The sequence below is a fragment of the Anolis sagrei genome, chromosome 2, assembly GCF_037176765.1.
Source record: "Anolis sagrei isolate rAnoSag1 chromosome 2, rAnoSag1.mat, whole genome shotgun sequence".
NCBI lineage: Eukaryota > Metazoa > Chordata > Lepidosauria > Squamata > Dactyloidae > Anolis > Anolis sagrei.
This window is the reverse complement of record NC_090022.1, coordinates 270,578,712-270,597,731: the sequence shown is the minus strand read 5'-3', so window position 1 is coordinate 270,597,731 and position 19,020 is coordinate 270,578,712. Positions and strand designations below refer to the sequence as shown.

At 43.0% G+C, this 19,020-nt stretch overlaps 1 protein-coding gene across 2 annotated transcripts in view; it reads right to left on the bottom strand.

Annotated features, from left to right (window-relative positions):
* PDE4D (phosphodiesterase 4D) overlaps positions 1-19,020 on the bottom strand; it is an 806,167-nt gene that overhangs the window by 536,869 nt on the left and 250,278 nt on the right. The window contains exon 1 of one of the 2 annotated variants that reach the window (XM_060761515.2): positions 4,261-4,709. The exons of the other annotated variant lie outside the window; for it this stretch is intronic. Coding sequence (XP_060617498.2) covers positions 4,261-4,694 — 434 coding nt within the window. The 5' untranslated portion in view covers positions 4,695-4,709. Of the gene's footprint in view, positions 1-4,260; positions 4,710-19,020 lie in introns of those variants that run through there. 2 annotated transcript variants of the gene reach the window in all.

Genomic DNA, 19,020 nt, shown 5'->3' with positions numbered 1-19,020 from the left:
TGGGGGTTGGGACCCCTGGGGGGGGGTCATGAGGGGGCTTCAGTTGGGTCGCCAAAGACCATCAGAAAACACATATTTCTGATGGTCTTAGGAATCCCTTTGGCATAGTTGTTTGGGTTCACAATGCTCTCTGGATGTAAGTGAACTAGAGCTCCCCTAAATCACTGTCAATTCATCCCAAATCCCCCCAGTCTATTGATCATGGGGGTCTCTGTGTGGGAATTTTGGCCCAATTCTATTGTTGGTGGAGTTCAGAAGGCTCTTTGATTGTAGGTGAACTATATATCCCAGCAACTACAACTCCCAAATATCAAGTTCTATTTTCCCCAGACTCCACCAGTGTTCACATTTGGACATATTGAGTTTAACAGTAGCAAAATTACAGTTATGAAGTAGCAATGAAACGAATGTTATGGTTGGGGGTCACCACAATATGAGGAACTGTATGAAGGGGTCACAGCATTCGGAAGGTTGAGAATCACTGGATTAGAAAGAACCAAGAGGGCAATCTAATATAATCGCATGGATGAATAAAACTTGCGTATGATTTTCCCTTCTTTCTATATTAGTATGTTTCTTTTTTTAAGTATCAAATAGTCTGTAACTTTCAACCAGTCAGCTTCCTTTATCGGGCTAAATATGTTAATCTGTTCATATTTCTAATATCTGCGCTTTTCTCCATCCAATCTTCTACTTCTGGCATCTCTTCCTTTTTCCAAATCTTTGCATAGAAAATTCTTGCTGTCGTATTTAGTAAAAATAATAGTTTGTCTGTATTTTTATCTAACTTCTGATCTGTTATACCAGGCAGGAATATTTCCAGTTTCAGAGGGATTTTTATATTTAACATTCTTTGTAATGTGGTTTGTATTTTTTTTCAATATATCTTCGACTTCTCACAAGATTACCACATGTGGAAATATGATCCTTCCATTTCCCCACATTTCCAACACTTTGTATTTATATTTTATAGCATTTTCCTAATTTCTGTGGGATCATAAACCACCTATGTGACATCTTAATCCAATCTTCCTTTAATTCAATTGCATACGTGTATTTCATTTTCTGTTTCCAAATTTCTTTCCACTTACTGAACTAGTGTATGTAATGTAAATGTATTTCTCTTGAAAGCACTGCCTTGTAAGCATTTTACTAGCAATCTACCTTGTCTCCAAAAGATTTGAAACCCACACAATTAATATTCTAACAAAGGTTGTTTCAGCCTTATTTTACACTTATTTTCCATCAAGCAGCATGAGAGCCACAAAAAAGCACAAAATCATGACAGTGATGTGTACATGAAATTACAGTTGGGCAAGGGAATAATAAATCATGATAGTAGTTATTAATAACTATGAGACTGCACTAGCTATTGATTAATATATTTATGATTGCTAACGATATTAGCAATTTAGCAACCCAAATATTAGCTGTTATTCATAATAACTGCAAGGACTTTGTATCACTGAATGTCTCATCTTTCAGTCAGCAAGCAGCATTGTAGAAAAAAGAGAGCACAAGAGCGGTTTGGAGTGCTGCTTGCCTCTTTACTACAGGGGCAGAATGACACCATCACGGACAAGGTCATGTCATAGAGATATGTGTCATGTAATGCAATTTGAAATGTGATGTCTGCTATGCAATATATAGGATGCTAGATGAGTGCATTAACCCAGACGACAAATAAATCAAAGCAACTGCCCAAGTGAAAAAAATGTCTGCCACGGCCTCCTTCTTCACAACATCCAGACTTCAAAATGACCCTCTTCTGCTGCAAAGGACGTCTTTTTAAAAATCATACATAAAACTATCATTTCCTGCCTGGAGCAGCTCTCTGCTGATTGCGAAAGGAAGTTGTTCTCCCAGAGAGTGATGATGTCACTCTATGATCCTCCAGCCACTCCGTGCCAGCAAAGACACAACTTACAGCTCAGCTGACAGGGAGCAAAAGAATAACCTGCTTTCCTTCTGTCTCCCTCATGTTTGTTCCTACAGACCAAGTCATTGCATCTCACCAGGGGCCAGTTACTACACCACTTGCCCACCAAGCTCATGTTAACACTATTTGGGATCATAGCAAGTGCTCCTCCTCTCCTGGGTTTTAAATACCAAAGACTGTGTGTACTATAGTAGGAGCAGTTGTTGTCATAGTAGTAGTAGTAGTAGTAGTAGTGTATGTGTGTATGTGTGTGCGTATCTATCTATCTATCCACATAGAGATACACACATATGTAACTTTATCAAAATGTTTTCAGAGGTAATTATACACACACACACCTGGTAAAGGTAAAGATTTTCCCCTGACATTGAGTCCAGTCATGTTGGTGCTCATCTCCATTTCTAAGCTGAAGAGCCGACCAAGGTCATGTGGCCAGCATGACTTCAAGGAGCGCTGTTACCTTCCCACCAGAGCGGTACCTATTGATCTACTCACATTTGCATGTTTTCGAACTGCTAGGTTGACAGAAGCTGGGGCTGACAGCAGAAGCTCATGCTGCTCCCCAGATTCAAACCTGTGACCTTTCGGTCAACAAGTTTAGCAGCTCAGCGGTTTAACCCAATATATATCACCACACACAGTGTCTTGGCAAGGGACCCATCACTGCTTCTCAATTCTCCCTCTTCACTCCCTCTGATAGATAGATAAATAGAGAGAGAGAGAGAGATATGAGAGAAGCAGGGGGAGTGAAGAAGTAGAATGTTGGCTTAGCTGCCCCACCAAGAAACTCTGCTAAACCTGTAAACCTGTGCTAAGCCAGCTAATACCTCCCAACAATGGATTCCCCCAGGCACCAACCAGCTGCAAGGCCATTAAATGCTAATCAAGGAGGCCATTTGCAACATTCACACTTGCCTCAAGCAGACAAGAGTTCTTTCTTCCACCCTGGACATTCTACAGGTATACATATAAACCTCCCTTGCCTAGTTTCCAACAGACCCCTCAACCTCTGAGCATGCCTGGTGAGAATGCTTCTGGAACATGGCCATCCAGCCTGGAAAACTCACAGCAACCCTGTACGATATACTTTGAAATGTTAGGGGATGAGGAATAAAAGTGTCCCTCCACTGTCAGATTCCATCACCACCTGTATGGTTTCTGCTTTGTTTTGTCTTTTGAAGGTACACCTTTCTGAACTTGCAGCACATAGTTCCTTAGTTTCTTCTTCCTGCCTTGGATCTCCTTCCATTTCACTCCCCCTTCAGACTGAGCCTAGTGCTGACCATAAAGTCCAAGCAGGATAGTACAACTATAAGGCCAAATCAGGCTAAAGGTTTGAGATCCTCACCTGACCTGAACCTGGTGGACTCACGACTCTGCTCCCCTCTCTCATCCATCCTACTGGTTGAGAATATCTGGACTCAGATCATGACTTTGTTCCCCTCTCTCATCCATCTTATTCTAGTTTTGGATTTCAGAATGTTGTTATGTATGTAATGTCTTGGAAGTGAGACCTGAGTCTAAACATGAAATTCATTATATGTCTGGTGTACAACTTTATACACAAAGCGCAATAATGCTATGTAAGGAGCAGTCTGTGTACATCAGGCATGGGCCAATTTGGGTCCTCTGGGTGTTTTCTAACAGCCACAGACTGAGGGGGGAAAGGAAAAGGCCTGAGGCTGTTAGGAATGGTGGGAGTTGAAGTCCAAAACACCTGGAGGGAGGGCCCAAGTTGGGTCATACATTGTGTACGTTGAACCATCAAGAGGCAAAGGTGTCCAATCCCTGTCTCTGGCACCCAAGTCATAGAATTGGAAAAGGCCATAAGGGCCATCCAGTCCAACCTCATTCCACCACAATTAAAACACTCTTAACAGATGGCCACCCAGCCTCTGCTACAAATCCTTCAGAGAAGTAGACTCCACAATGGGTTGCTGTAAGTTTTTTGGGCTATATGGCCATGTTCCAGAAGCATTCTTTCCTGATGTTTCGCCTGCATCTATGGAGGCGAAAGCAAGGATCATAGATGCATACGAAACGTCAGGAGAGAATGCTTCTGGAATATTGCCACACAGCCCGAAAAACTTACAACAACCCAGTGATTCGGGCATGAAAGCCTTCGACAAGACTCCACAATGTTTTGTATTGGGAGGAGAAGGGCTGAGTCTCCTTGCGCCTGACCCTGAAGCCCTCCTCCTTCCACTGGGACCCTTGAGCGGCCTCTCCCCGGCTTCCTTTCCGAAGCCTTGAAGCCCGGGGAGAGCGGCGTGGGTGGGCGCCCCTGCCTTGCTTCCTTCCTTCCCCTCCCGCCTACCTACCGTCGGTATCCCTGGAAGGAGGAGGGCCACGACATCCGCGACTTCTTCAGCCCGGGCCGGTGCCCGGTCTCCAGGGCGAAGGAGGCGCGGTCCATGGCGCGGCAGGCCAGGTAGCGCTCCGTGTCCGAGAAGCCCCGGTGCCGCACCCGCGCCCCCACCGCCCCGCGTGCCCGGGAGGAAACCGGCGGCGAAGCGGGAGGCGGCGGCGGCGGCGGAGGGGGCGGGGAGGGAGGCGGCGGTGGAGGAGGAGGAGGAGGAGAAGGGGTGGCGGGGGGCCCCTGCTGGTGGGCCAGGAAGTGGGGCTGCGTCCGGAGCAGGAGGCGGCAGCGGTGCTCGTGGCGCCAGAGGTGCTTCGGCGCGGGGAGGCTCCCCGCCCCGCTCCCCGCCGCCGCCGCTGCTTCCGCCAGCCTGGGGCCGTTCTCCTCCGCCTCCATGCCGGGCAAAGGGCGGGCGGGCCGGCGGGCGGAGGGCGTCTGCTCCCTCTCCGTCTCCGTCTCCCGCCGCTCTGCTTCCTCACCGCAGCCCGAAAATCCCGAAGGAAGGAAGGAAAGAAAGAAAGAGCTCCTCGTCGTCCTCGTGGTGGTGGTGGTGGTGGTGGTGGAGGCTCCTCGTCAACCCGCTCCGTTGACTCTCTCTGTGTGTGATGGTGTGTGTGTTTCTCTCTCTCCTTTCCTCCGCCTTTAAGGCGGGCCAGGCCCCTCGGATTCCGCCTCGGCTGGAGCCCAAAGGGAAAGCGTGCTCCTGAAAAAGTTGGACAGCTCCTCGCCCAAGGAGCCCCGCGGGAGGGAGGGAGGGAGGGAGGGAAGGAGGGAGGGCGGGCAAGAGAAGGACTCCTCCCTCAGCTGGGCTCGAGGAGGAAGAGGAAGAAGAAGAGGAGGAAGAAGCGGAGGAGAAGGAGGAAGAAGAGGAAGAAGAAGAGAAGGAGGAGGGGGAGGAAGGAGGAGGAAGAAGAAGAGGAAGAGAAGGAGGAGAAAGGAGGAAAAAGGAGGAAAAAGGAAGAAGGAGGTAGAGGAAGAAAAGGAAAAGGAGGAGAAGAAGGAGGAGGAAGAAGTAAGGAAGGGGATGAAGAGAAGGAAGGAGGAAAAAGGAGGAAAAGGAAGACGGAGGTAGAGCAAGAAAAGGAAAAGGAAAAGGAAGAGGAGGAGGAGGAAGAAGTAAGGAGGAGGATGAAGAGAAGGAAGGAGGAGGAAGAGGAAGGAGGAAGTTTGGGAAGAGGAAAAGGAAAGAGAGGAAGGAGGAGGAAGAAGATGAAGAATGAGGAAGAGGAAAGAGACTGTGAAAGAGGAAGAAGGGGAAGAGGAGGAGGCGTCTTTTCCCGGCTTCGTGGAGGGCAGAGGAACGGGGAGTTGCCTCCGAAGGTGGCCAAGACCAGCCAGGAGGAAGTTGGGGAAGAGGAAAAGGAAGAAGAGGAGGAGGAATAGGATTAAGAATGAGGAAGAGGAAAGAGACTGTGAAAGAGGAAGAAGAGAAGGAGGAAGAGGAGGAGGCGTCGTTTCCCGGCTTCGTGGAGGGCAGAGGAACGGGGAGTTGCCTCCGAGGGTGACCAAGACCAGCCAGTCCCCGCAGGGAGAGCGGGCCAACGAAGAAGCCAAGCAGGGAAAGACGGTCCCCTAGGCTAGAAGGAGGCAAGCTTCGTCTCGGGCAGAAGAGGCTGGAACCGCATGGCTCTCGGGGTCCCTTCCAAGACTGGCGGTCGGGGCGGAGGGAGGTGGAGGCGACTTAAAGAGCGAGGAAAGAAGGGGAGGCGAGGGAAGGAAAACGGACGGACGGACGGGGCAAACGGAAAGCTGGGGCGGCTTCGGAGGGGAATCTTTCCGTGTCCCGGCGGAGCTCCCCCTCCTCGGCCTCTCCCTGGCTGTCCCCTCCGGCATCCCGCAGGTGCCACGGCGGGAGGACTCCGCCTTCTGAGCCACGGCTCCCTCCCTTCCCAGGCACGCAGGCGCCCTCCCCTCCCTCCGGACTGACAGCTGTTGAGCCTCGGCTGCAGGCGGCAAAGTGGCCCAAAGTCGGTGAGGCAGAGAGAGGGGAGGAAGTCGCACTCGGCGATAAAAGGAAAGCCTCCCTCCGCTCCTCACTGGTGTCTTGGAGGGAATTGCGCGACGGGGACCCGGGGGAGGGGGCTCTCTTTCTGCGGTGTCTCCGAGGAGGACAGGCTCGCCACCGAGCTGCATTGTCCCCAGGGCTGCTTCAGCTACCGCGCTCAAAGGCTTCTTCACCCAGGCGTGCTCTTTCTTTCTTTCCTCCCTCTTTCTCCCAGGAAAATCCCGGGGCGAAGGGAGCCCTTCCAGCCATGCCTGGGCCCTGCTCTCTCTCCCCTTGAAGGCGTCTGTGGAGGCTGAAGGATGGGAGACAGGGGAGAGTTAGGAAAACACGCCTTCCCCCTCCTCAAAAAAAAAAAAAGGATGCTTTGGAGGGTTTGTTTGGATTTATGTCCCACGTTTCTCCCAAAATGGGACAGAAACTAGTGGATTTCATCTCAAGAAGTATCCTCCTGTTTTAAAAGGAACCTGATTGAATGAACTAAAACGAATAACATAGAAAGGAATGTAGCCATTGCTAATAGTCAACACGGATTTATCAAAAACAAGTCATGCCAGACTAATCTGATCTCTTTTTTTTTCCAATAGAGTTACAAGCTCGGTAGATGCACCCTGGATGGAGATTATCTGGATTCCAGGAAGGCCTTCCACAAGGTCCCCTATGACCACCTGGCAAACAAACTAGTCCAACGTGGACTAGACAAAACTAGTTAGATGGATCTGTAATTGGTTAAGCAAACGAACCCAGAGAGTGCTCACTAATGCCTCCTCTTCATCATGGAAAGAAGTGAGGAGTGGAGTGTCATAGGCAGGGTTCAGTCCTGGGCCCGGTCCTGTTCAACATCTTTATTAATGACTTAGATGAAGGACTAGAAGGCATGATCATCAAGTTTGCAGATGACACCAAATTGGGAGGGATAGCCAATACTCCAGAGGACAGGAGCAGAATTCAAAACTATCTGAACAGATTAGAGAGATGGGCTAAAGCTAACAAAATGAAGTTCAACAGGGATAAATGCAAGATACAGTACTCCAGTTAGGCAGGAAAAAAATGAACTGCAAAGATACAGAATGGGGAGGGGGTGATGCCTGGCTTGACAGCAGTACTTGTAAAAAAAGATCTTTGGAAAACAAGTTAAACATGAGCCAACAGTGTCATGTGGTGGCTTAAAAAGCCAATGGGATTTTGGCCTGCATAAAGAGGAGTATGAGGTCACAAAGAGTCTGAAGCGAATGAACAAATAAACAGCAATAGTGTCTAGATTCAGGGAAATTGTGCTACCCCTCTATTCTGCCTTGGTTCAGGCTCGTAGCCAGGATTTTGTTTCGGGGGGAGCTGAGTTTGATTCGGGGGAGGGGGGGCTGAGTCTGAGTGAAAGAGGGTCTACCCTAGCAAACCTTTTGTATCGTTACCCCAATACCCCCATGCATATGGGATATATTGAGCATGGTGATCAGATCATGATATGAATAAACATAACAGTTTAAACAATGTACCAGTAAGGCCTTCTCGCGGACCACCATGAGAATTTCAGCCCCCCAAGCCCCCCAAGCCCCCCTCCCCCCTGACTACATGCCTGCCTTGGTTAGACCACACACAATACTGTGTCCAACTCTGGGCACTGCAATTGAAGGGAGACGTTGACAAGCTGGAATGTGTCCAGAGGACAATGACTAAAATGATCAAGGGTCTGGAGAACAAGCCCTATGAGGAGTGGCTTAAAGAGCTGGGCATGTTTGGCCTGCAAAACAGAAGGCTGAGAGGAGACATGGTGAAGGGAAGTCATAGGGAGGAGGAAGCAGGCCTGCTTTCTGCTGCCCTGGAGACTATGACGCAGGAGAATCGGTCCAAACTACAGGAAAGGAGATTCCATCTGAACATTGGGAAGAACTTCCTCACTGTGAGAGCTGGTCAGCAGTGGAACTCTCTGCCCTGGAGTGTGGTGGAGACTCCTTTGAAGGCTTTTAAGAAGAGGCTGGCTGGCCATGTGTTGGAGTGCTTTGAGTGTGATTTTCCTGTGTCTTGGCAGAGGGTTGGACTAGATGGCCCATGAGGTCTCTTCCAACTCTATGATTCGATGATTCTAGTAATGATAAGAATGATTCTATGAAAGGAGAGTAGAGTGCTCTGTCCACTTTTGTCTTTTGGAGATTTAATTATTAATGGTTTTGTTCTCTCTGGCAATCTCTAGGTCCTGCAGTGCAACTCAATGTCCAACTTATTTTGGTCATGCTGGGAGCCCTAGAAATTTCTATGGAGAATGCCTCTCTAGGAATCTCTAGGTCTTATGATGAAGATGTTAACTATAGGATCTTGGCTGTTTTACAAGAGCTAGAAAACCCTTGGGAGAAGTTCTTGCAGGTGAAAAAAATAGCGATTTTTAATTGACATGGTCCTGTGCTTCTAACCCCAGTGAAGGTAGAGGGCTGGATCTTCTGTTATTTAGAAAGAGCAAGTGAAACAACTGCTTCCTCTCTGTGTTTTGGAAGAGAAAGGCCACCCCCCTGTTAGGAGATCAGGCAGCAGATGCTGAGGAGGAGCAATCCCTGACTGTTCCCATATTTCAAATGGCAGAGATTTGACTTTCAAAGGGCCTGAAGCTTAAAGTGAACAAACCCTGCAAATAAAACCCTATAATAAAGCCACCAGAGCTGGAGAACAACTTGGAAAACACTCAGCAAGGTTTGCTCCCTCCTTCTGCCGAGTTTCAGTGAAGGATACTATCCTATCACCACTGTCAGTCAAGACAAGGTCAGTAATGGGAACTGTGCACCAGCAGTGATCACAGCATATATTATTCAACTAGAGGCTATAGGAAGAAGCATACACAAACCCATCATCCTTTTAAAATTGTTTAATTATTTTCTTAATTTAAAAACCTCTGTGATGTAATATCTATAGCCTCCGGTGGCACAGCAGGTTAAACCATGGAGCTGCTGAACTTGCTGTCCAAAAGATCGGTGGTTCAAATCCAGGGAGAGGGATGAGTTCCTGCTGTTAGGCCCAGTTTCTGCCAACCTAGCAGTTCAAAAACATGCATATGTTTGTAGATCAATAGGTACCGCTCTGGTGGAAAAGTAACAGTGCTCTATGCAGTCCTTCACATGAGCTTGGAGGCATCTACAGACAATGTTGGCTCTTTGGCTTAGAAATGGAGATGAGCACCATCCCCAGAGTGGGACACAACTAAATTATTATAACTTTTATTTGTACCCCGCTAGCATCTCCCAAGGGATTCGATGCGGCTTACAATAGGCCGGAGCCCAACACAATACAACAACACAATACATAGCAAATAAAACAGTTAAAGCAGAAAAACAATAACAATAGCAATACAACAGGACATTATTAATAACTGAGCCGGCCGGAGTGGGGTACAGGGTTAAAAGTGCTGAAGTGTCGGAGGGATATGGGATTAAGATATAAGTGCAGTGTGAGGGGAAGGTGATCTTGAGTCTACTAAAGTGCTTCTGGGCTTTGGTAGTGGGGTTCCTAATCTGAGAAGGCACGTTGGAACAGCCAAGTTGTCAAGGGGAACTAAATGTCAAGGGGAAGCCTTTACCTTTTAATGTAATATCAAATAGGGACATTTGAGTAAGAATTCAAATCTTGCTTATTGGTGTACCTCTACTGAAACATGTAATTTGGCCTCAAGTTAAGGAGTCCATTCAAATCAGCAATGGGCTCCTCAAACCAATTGAAACCAGGTTACTCTCTTCTTTAGTTGAATCCCATAGTTATTGTTCCTAGATCCAGGATCTAGGATCCATCATTGCTTAAATATACCAGGCTGTGTTGACCTGTGGATACTACGATATGGTGAGAGTTTCCTTCCCTTCCTCTCCTCCCTCATGCAAAACTATCAGTGACCAGCCAGAGTCACTTCAAAAAACAAAGCAATGGATGCTCAGAAGCCTCCTCGGTTTTTTAAAAAGGAAGTATCTCATGCTCTGTTTCAAAAGTTAAAGATGATTTCAGGACGTCACCAGAAATAGACTGGAATAGGAGTCATGGCATTTGGATATTCAAAATAAACAACAAAAACACAAAGCAATTTCCACAGGAACCTCTCCCACCAAATCCCATCTGGATGAACCCAAGTGACTGCATTTTGCATGCAAAAAAATGTTTGCACAACACACTGCAGCTTCATGCAAAGTGCAAAACAAAAATGTTGGGTTTAGTGCATTCCCACTATTACTCTTACTTAGCAAACTTCAAAGCACTATTCAGGCTAGTGGGAGGTAGAAGACAAAGAGCAAAAAGTGAAAAGGAAAATTCTCAATTGACTTTGATGCTAACTTTCCATTTGAAATATTGCTTGCACCTCTGGGTACACAATTCTGATTTCTCCTCCAAAGAGATGTAAGAGAAGTGGAAAAGCAACAGAAGAGACTGCTCCAAATTTGGTCAAGGCTCTCATGTTCTGCCTCAATAGCTCAAGGAGCCAGAGGTGGAGGAAAACAAAAGACATGTAGTTAGAATTCAAAAGGCAGAGAAAGCAAGGCTGTGAGCAAGCAAAAAACCACAAACTCTCTTCACAGATTATATGTGCTATCAATAATGAATGAATCGCAAATGGCTTGAATGGGAAATGTATTTCACAATTTAATCTAAGGGTTAATGGCTAAGTGTCTCATAGATCAAAATAGATTAAGTTATCATTGTTCCACAATGACCGTGCCACACTCAAGCTATCAGTCACAACACAGAAAGCAAAGAGAGCTGAAAGGTTTGTACCTACAAATAAACTACTGGATTATTTTCCCTTAGAAGATAATATCCTCTTGTATCACTTCTGAATAAGTCCCTGCTTATGAGGAGTAGGATATAGCCTGCTGTACAAAAAAATAGAAGCAGCAAAAAGGTGGATTCATAAATTAGAACACCAGGTTTGCCTCTTTCATTCAGTTTCATCCCATGACATTGTACCATAGGAACAAAGGGAACTGTAAGGAAAAGGCACGCAAGATGGAAGAACCATTGACTGGGTTGGAGGAGAGACTACTAACTTTTTCTGTAGCTGTTTGTCAATCCCTGGAATCTTGGAGGAAGAAATCATTTTATAGAGGGGCTTTGTGAGGAAATTGGAAGGCCTGTCACATTTCCTATATATGATTGGTGATGGTTCTACTGCTTTGAACTGAAGCATCTGAACTGCGTTGTTTTCTGAAGATTGAGGAGAGGTATACCTGTAACAACAGCTTCCTAGCTGCCCTGCTAGAAGAAAGATGTCAACTGCTTGAGTCTCACATGTTTACAATGAACTTATCAGGGAGAGTAAGATTTTTGATAGAGCAGAAGAGACTCTTTTGGAAAAGCAATCCACACTCCAGGGAAGACAGTTGCCAAATAGAGGAGGCTGACACCTGAGAGAATGTGTCACACAGATGAAAAATGATCAGGAACCATGTTTTGCATTTGGAGCTTCAAAATCAATTTCAAGCTTTCAGTGATCATTGATAACAAAGCAAATGGATAGAGACAACAGTATCAGTTGTCAGAGAGCATGGAGCTGGCCTTGAAGAGCTCTTTGGGTGGATTTCTGCCAGATCCTAGAGGGAAAAAGACATTTGGTAGTTGGCTAATTCCTGAGAGGAACAAAACAGTGGCATGCAGTTCTGACAAGATGTTTGGAAAGGTATAGTGTTTTCTGGGGTGAAAATCCATGATGTAACAGTATCAAAAACTCATCAAGTTCATCAACCATTATCCTTTCCTTTTAATCCACATCAAAACAAATGGAGTTGCAAGATAATAGGCTTCAACATATTGCAAAGGACTATGAAACTCTGAGTAAGAAGCTGACAGACCTTGGACCACATACTGTTATTTCATCATTCCTTCTTATTGAAATACATCATAAAGAAGAGGAGAAAGTGGAAAGTGAAGTGGTGCCATTGGAGGGAAATAGGCTTCTTGGACTATACTCTGCACTTTCACAAAGAAGGACTTCTGATAAAGAGTTGGATTGGACACATCAGTTAGTAAGAACAAGTTAGTAAGTTGTTAGGAATCTCACTTGCAGACTTGATTAGGTGGACTCTAAACTGAATTACAGAGAATTCCAGAGAAAAGAGGGCATTAAATACTGCAAACAATGGTCTCAATGATAAAGGGGCAACAACAGAAGAATCCACAAATGGGGGTGGGAAGCTGGATATAATAATCCATGATTTTAAAAATCTCTTCATTAATGCACAGAGAATGGGAAATAAATAACGTGAACTTAAGATCTTAGCATTGGAAGGCAAATATGATTTAATAGGCATTACTAAGCTCTGATGTAATGGATCACATAATTAGAATGTAGAATCATAACAATGGCAAAAACATCGAGCCCAGCCACCTTCTATTCAGGTACACACAATCAAAGCACTCCTGATAGATGGCCATATAGCCTCTATTTAAAAGCATCCAATGAAGGGGACTCCACCACATTCTGAGGCAGTATTTTACCAGCAGGATGTTCTTACTAATAGTCATAAAGATTTTTTTTCCTGCTCATAGTCTCTAGAGCAGCAGAAAACAAACCTCCATCCTTTATATGACATCCTTTCCAATAATTACCCATGGCAATCATGTCCTCTTAACCTTCTTCATACTACACACTCTCAGCTCCTTAACACACTCCTCATAGAGGTTGACTTTTACATGTTTAATCATTTTGATTGTCCTCCTCTGGACATGTTCTAGCATGTCAACTTATTTCCTGAACTATGTGCCCATAATTGGACACAGTATTCCAGGTGTGGTCTGATGAAAGCAGACTAGTGATCCTTTTGATACTATGACTTTCCTTGATCTAGGCACTGTGCTACTATTGATGAAACCTAGAATTGCATTGGCTTTTTAGCTGTATCATACCTCTAACCCATCTTCAAATTGTGGTCTACAAAGGCTCCTTAGATCCCTTTCACACATATTGCTATCAAGCCAGGTGTCATCCATCCTACATCTATGCTTTTTATTTTTAATAATTATAATAAGTATCATTATTAGTATTATTCACCTAATTGTAGTAATTTACATTTCTCTGTGTTAAAATTAATTTAAATTATTTTTGTTACTTTTGGTCCAGCTCTCTAATCTGTTAATGTCATTTTGAATTCTGATTCTTTCCTCTGGGTTATTAGCTTCCCCTTCTAATTTGGTATCATCTGCAAATTTGATAGGCAAGCCATCCATTCCATCATCCAAGTCATCAATAAAAATGTTGAATAGCTCTGGGATTAGGAACCCAATGCAGTTGTATAAACTATTTTTAAAAAATAGATAAAACATAGCAATAACATATATACCTATGAGAAGGTATTAAAGTGAAAGCATAGATAATGGGTTGAGACAATCTGGTTTAGATGGAATGGGTATTCATGGTATAATACACTCAAAGTTAATGTTGATTTTAAAAATCATTTTGTGAGATGTGCTCTCTTGAGAATATGGAATAGATACAAACCCAGGCTGTGCCCAAGAATGCCTTCATGAGTCTCAGCACAACAAAAAGCTTTTTATAGAAAAGAAACAACAGTCAAATACAGATTGCTAATATATGTTGAGTGATGTCAGAGAAAATACAACATTAAATCAAGAGAACTGCTAGAAACAGAGGGATATACGTACTTTTCAATGCTTTTCTTATTTAATATTATGAGAAAGATTTAACATAGATAAAAAGTTGTAGAAGAGAACATTTCCAAGCTCACGAACTTTTCCCTCCACCTTGATTTTTCTTTCTTTTTCTTTTTTACATCCTAAAAGTGGGAAATGGCCTCATGAAAGTAGCAACCAAACCTTTCCACCAAAGTAGGAATGAAATATCTTGCAAAACCATATTCAGTTCCTTTTTACAATAAAGCCCACTGAATATTTATTGAAAACCTCAAGCTTGCTAGCTTAATGAATTTTGGGATTGTAATTTTCAGATTTCTCACTTTATCAGACTTACAGCAGCAACTTCCTTCTCCAATAGTGGAAATTAAATTCCCAATATAATAACTCCATAAATCCATCCACCAAACACATGCATTAATAAACAGAAGAAAGCAAGATCTTTTGATCACAGATATCTGATATAAAAATAAAATATGTAACTACATGTGTAAACCCTATATCGTGGCAAGATAATTCAGGCTTTCAATATTGACATGTATATTTAAATAGAGCAGAGGTTTTCAAACTGTGTTCCAGAGAGCCCTTGCCATGCTGCATCCCCGCCTCCTCCTCTTTCATCTTCCTGAAAAACGCAGGTAAATTAAAGTTTTGAGCTGCTAGAAACAGCAGCAGCATCCATTTCTCCTCACACCTCCCTTGCTACCCAGACTCTTTTTCTCGCTGCTCAAATTATGATTTCGAAAGTCAACACCAGAAATATGCTTGTGGCTTTACAGCCTATACAAGCACACAAGTCACGCTGCAATACTATATTCAGTTATTTTGAACTCAGTGAGACCTAATTCTGAGCCAAATTATGCAAGATCACACAGACCAATTCTAGTCACATGTACTTGGAAATATGTACAGTTGAATTGGATGGGTTTCATTATCTAATAAGTATTCATAGGAATGCAAAGGCAGTTGTTTTTCCTCAAGCCACCTACATTGATTTAGACCACAGTGACAAAAAGTGGAGGGAGGGGCCAGAGTACACATCCAATTGCCGCCATTTTCCCTAGCCTATCCTTCTCCTCCAGAGTTTGTAAAAGGTTGTTTTCGTAAATAAAGTTCTCAAAATCCCTTAGTCTGTATGGCCACTAGCAATAATGGCCAGGAAATTCTAGAGCTGTCATACAAGAACTACCATTTATACTCTTGTATAAACCAACCCGAATATAAGCCGAGGCACCTAATTTTACCACAAAAAACTTGGAAAATGTCTTGACTTGAGTCTAAGCCAAGGGTGCGAAATACAGCAGCTACTGGTAAATTTCAAAATAAAAATAGATACTAATACATGACATTAATTGAGGCATCAGTAGGTTAAATTGTTTGAATATTTACATAAAACTGTAATTTAAGATAAGACTGTCCAACTCTGATTAAACCATTATTCTAACCTTCTTCAATGCAAATCTGCTTATGTATCCTTCCAATAATGATAAAGAGAGTAAAATAATAAATGTAATAAAAATAATAGAGTAAAATAATGGAAATGTAATAATAACAGTAATAATAGAATAAAATAATAAATGTAATAATAATAATGGAGTAAAATAGTAAATGTACTAAAGCAATAGAGTAAAATAATAAATGTAATAATAATAATACTAATAATAATCAGAGAAAAATAATACATGTAATAATAATAGAGTAAAATAATAAATAACTGACTCGAGTAAAAGCCGAGGCGAGCTTTTTCAGCCTAAAAAGGGGCCTGAAAAACTAGGCATATATTCAAGTATATACAGTACTTTTTTCCAAATGCTGCATTCTCAAAAGGACATTTGCCCTATTCACGTAAACCTTGAGAACACTCATAATGTTTCCCTATTGTTACAAACAGGCTGTGATGTATAGAGCCCTATACAACCTGGGATCACACTATTTGAAAGATCACATTCTCCGTGTCAATACAAATATAAAAAAATAAACAAATAATCATTGCAGCCCAATTCATGAAACCCATAAATCTGCTGCCAGAGAGATCACCTCATTCTCCCTAATATCTGGGCTGGCTCTTTCTGCCAAAATCACTCTTTTGTCTTCCAGCTGGTAGAACCTGAAATCTGGATTTTTTTAAAAAAATGAATACCTGCCTTCAAGTCACTTAAGACCCTAAGGCAAACCTATCACAGGGTTTTAATGGCAGAATTTGTCCATAGGGGGTTTGCTTTTACCTTCCTTGTGGAAAATTACCACTTCATTCACAACAATCTAGTAGGAGAAATCAATCAAACCATTTAAAAATCTTTCTGCAAAGACTGCTTGAGAGGTAAATTCATACAGGTAGTGCTTTAAAATAAGCCCAATTCAGTTAGTTCTGCCCCTTCCCTTGTAATACGATTTCCATGCTGCTTTGTTATAAAAAGAGGCTAGAAGACTAGACTCGGGTAGGAATGGAAAATCAATTCACTTCTAATAAATTCAATTTCTTCTTGAACACTGCATTAAGACAATGACATTCTTTATATTAACATTGCATTATTATTCAGCACTTTAACCAAGCTTCAGTCTGCAGTAAACCTGCTAGCAAAACTCAGTTTTAATATGTTCACTCACTTTGAATGTTCTAATATGAACTGGAGATGCAAATCATCCAGTTTGAGATTAGAGTGCAAATCAGTGGTAAGCATTTAATAAAGAGGACTTTTGACATAGTCAAGTGGATCATTTCAGAAAAGATACAGCCTTATAGGACAGCTTTTATTAAATCAAAACTTGCAGAATGTGAATGAATCATAAATAGAACTCTGAACACTTTTGTTTAATAAAACTGTATGAATAATGAAAATTTTGCACCAAGAATTGATGCCTATGATTGTCTAGACCAGTGTTTCTCAGCCTTCCTAATGCCCCAAAACCCTTAATGCAGTTCCTCGTGTTGTGGTGACCCCAAACCATAGAATTATTTTTGTTGCTACTTCATAACTGTAATTCTGCTGCTGTTATGAATCGTTAATGTAAATATTTGATATGCAGGATGTATTTTCATTCACTGGACCACATTCGGCACAAATCCCCAATACGCCCAATTTTGAATACTGGTGGGGTTGGGGGGAAGATTGATTTTGCCATTTGGGGGTTGTAGTTGCTGGGATTTCTAGTTCACCTAAAATCAAAGAGCATTCTGAACTCCACCAACAATGGAATTGAACCAAACTTGGCACACAGAATTCCCATGACCAACAGAAAATACAGGAAGTGTTTGGTGGGCATTGACCTTGGGTTCTGGAGTTGTAGTTCACCTACATCCAGAGAGCACTGTGAACTCAAACAATGATGAATCTGGACCAAACTTGGCACAGATATGCAATATGCCCAAATGTTAACACTGGTGGAGTTTGGGGAAGATAGACCTTGACATTTGGAAGTTGTAGTTGCTGGGATTGATAGTTCACCTACAATCAAAGAGCATTTTGAACTCCACCAACAATGGAATTGAACCAAACTTGGCACACAGAACCCCCATGACAAACATAAAATACTGTGTTTTCTGATGGTCTTTTGTGACCCCTCTGACACTCCCTCATGACCCCCCCCCCCCCGGGGTTCCGTCCCCCAGGTTGAGAAACACTGGTCTAGACAATTATTTGAATCAAGCACAATTTCCTATTATACTGAAATCATACACACATATACTTGGAACTTTTGGCCACACTACACCATTATAATACAATTATTCTACCTTTACTGCCATAGCAACACAGTATGGGATTTGAGGATTTTCAATTTAGGAAGCACGTTTAGAATTCTCTGCCTCATCAAACTACAAACTCCAGGATTCCATGAAATGTTATCATAGCAATTAAAGGAGAATAATAATAATGGCCTTGTATCTTCAAAGCCTGGCTGGTTGCTGCCTGGGGATCCTTTATTGGGAGGTGTTAGCTGGCCTTGATTGATTCTTGCCTGGATTTCCCCTGTTTTTTGCCATTAAATGTTAATCAAGGTTATTGATTGCAACATTCACATATACCTCAAGCAGACAAGAGTTCTTTCTCCCACCCTGGACATTCCACGGATATAAAAATCTCACTTGCCTACTTTCCAATAGACCTCACACCTCTGAGGATGTGTGCCATAGATGTGGGTAAAACGTCAAGAGTGAATGCTTCTGGAACATGGCCACACAACTCCGAAAACTCACAGCAACCCAGTGATTCTGACCATTTATTTATTTTGTATCAAGAGCATTGCATAAATTAGTATAAAACTGATAAAAATAGAAGGACCACAGGCGGCTAAATCTCTTTTGAGCAAACACCGGCAACAGCAATGGCATTGTCTGTAGCCTCCAACAATTCTTCCTCTGTACATGAGGCAGGGCGTAGTGGACAAGGATACAGATGTGGAGTTGTCTGCTCTGCTCCACAGTCAAGCCTTCAACAACACATCTTTTATGCAGCTGTTACTAACAGTGCTATGTGTATTTTGAAGAAGAATGAAACAGGGTGACAGGAAGAAACGTGCCAAGAAGACCATTGATGTGATCGCCTTCCACTTGGAAATCTATGTCCTCAATGTGAAAGACTATGTGGACCCAGAACAGATCTTCTCAGTCATTTACAATCCCACTGCCCAGACTCTACCTTTGGAAGACTACTATACTCGACCATGAGTGATTGCCTATGATAATGCCTATTATAACAGTTTTTATGCCAACATAAAGCCACAATAGGATTCTGGAGATAGTTAGTGGCCAGGATCCAGTTCCAACAGTTGCTGTTGTCACTCATAGCTCATCTGGATCATATTTATGGATGGAATGACATCACCCATTTTAATTTATTTAATAGCATCATATAGTCCCAAAGCAGTGTTACTCTGGAGTGCTGTGGGAATGACAAAATGACAGGGTATGTCCAGACACAGGTACTGCCCCTTGGTCCATAGCAAGGGAAAGGGAACAGGAAAAGAGGAATCACACCAGAAGTTACCCTTCTACACTATTCCCCAAACCTGGTTATATACTATACTCATTGTTGTCTCATGACTTGAATACTTATTTTTAAAAACCTTTCCTGTTATATACTCTAAAAATAATCCTCTGTTTTATCGGTT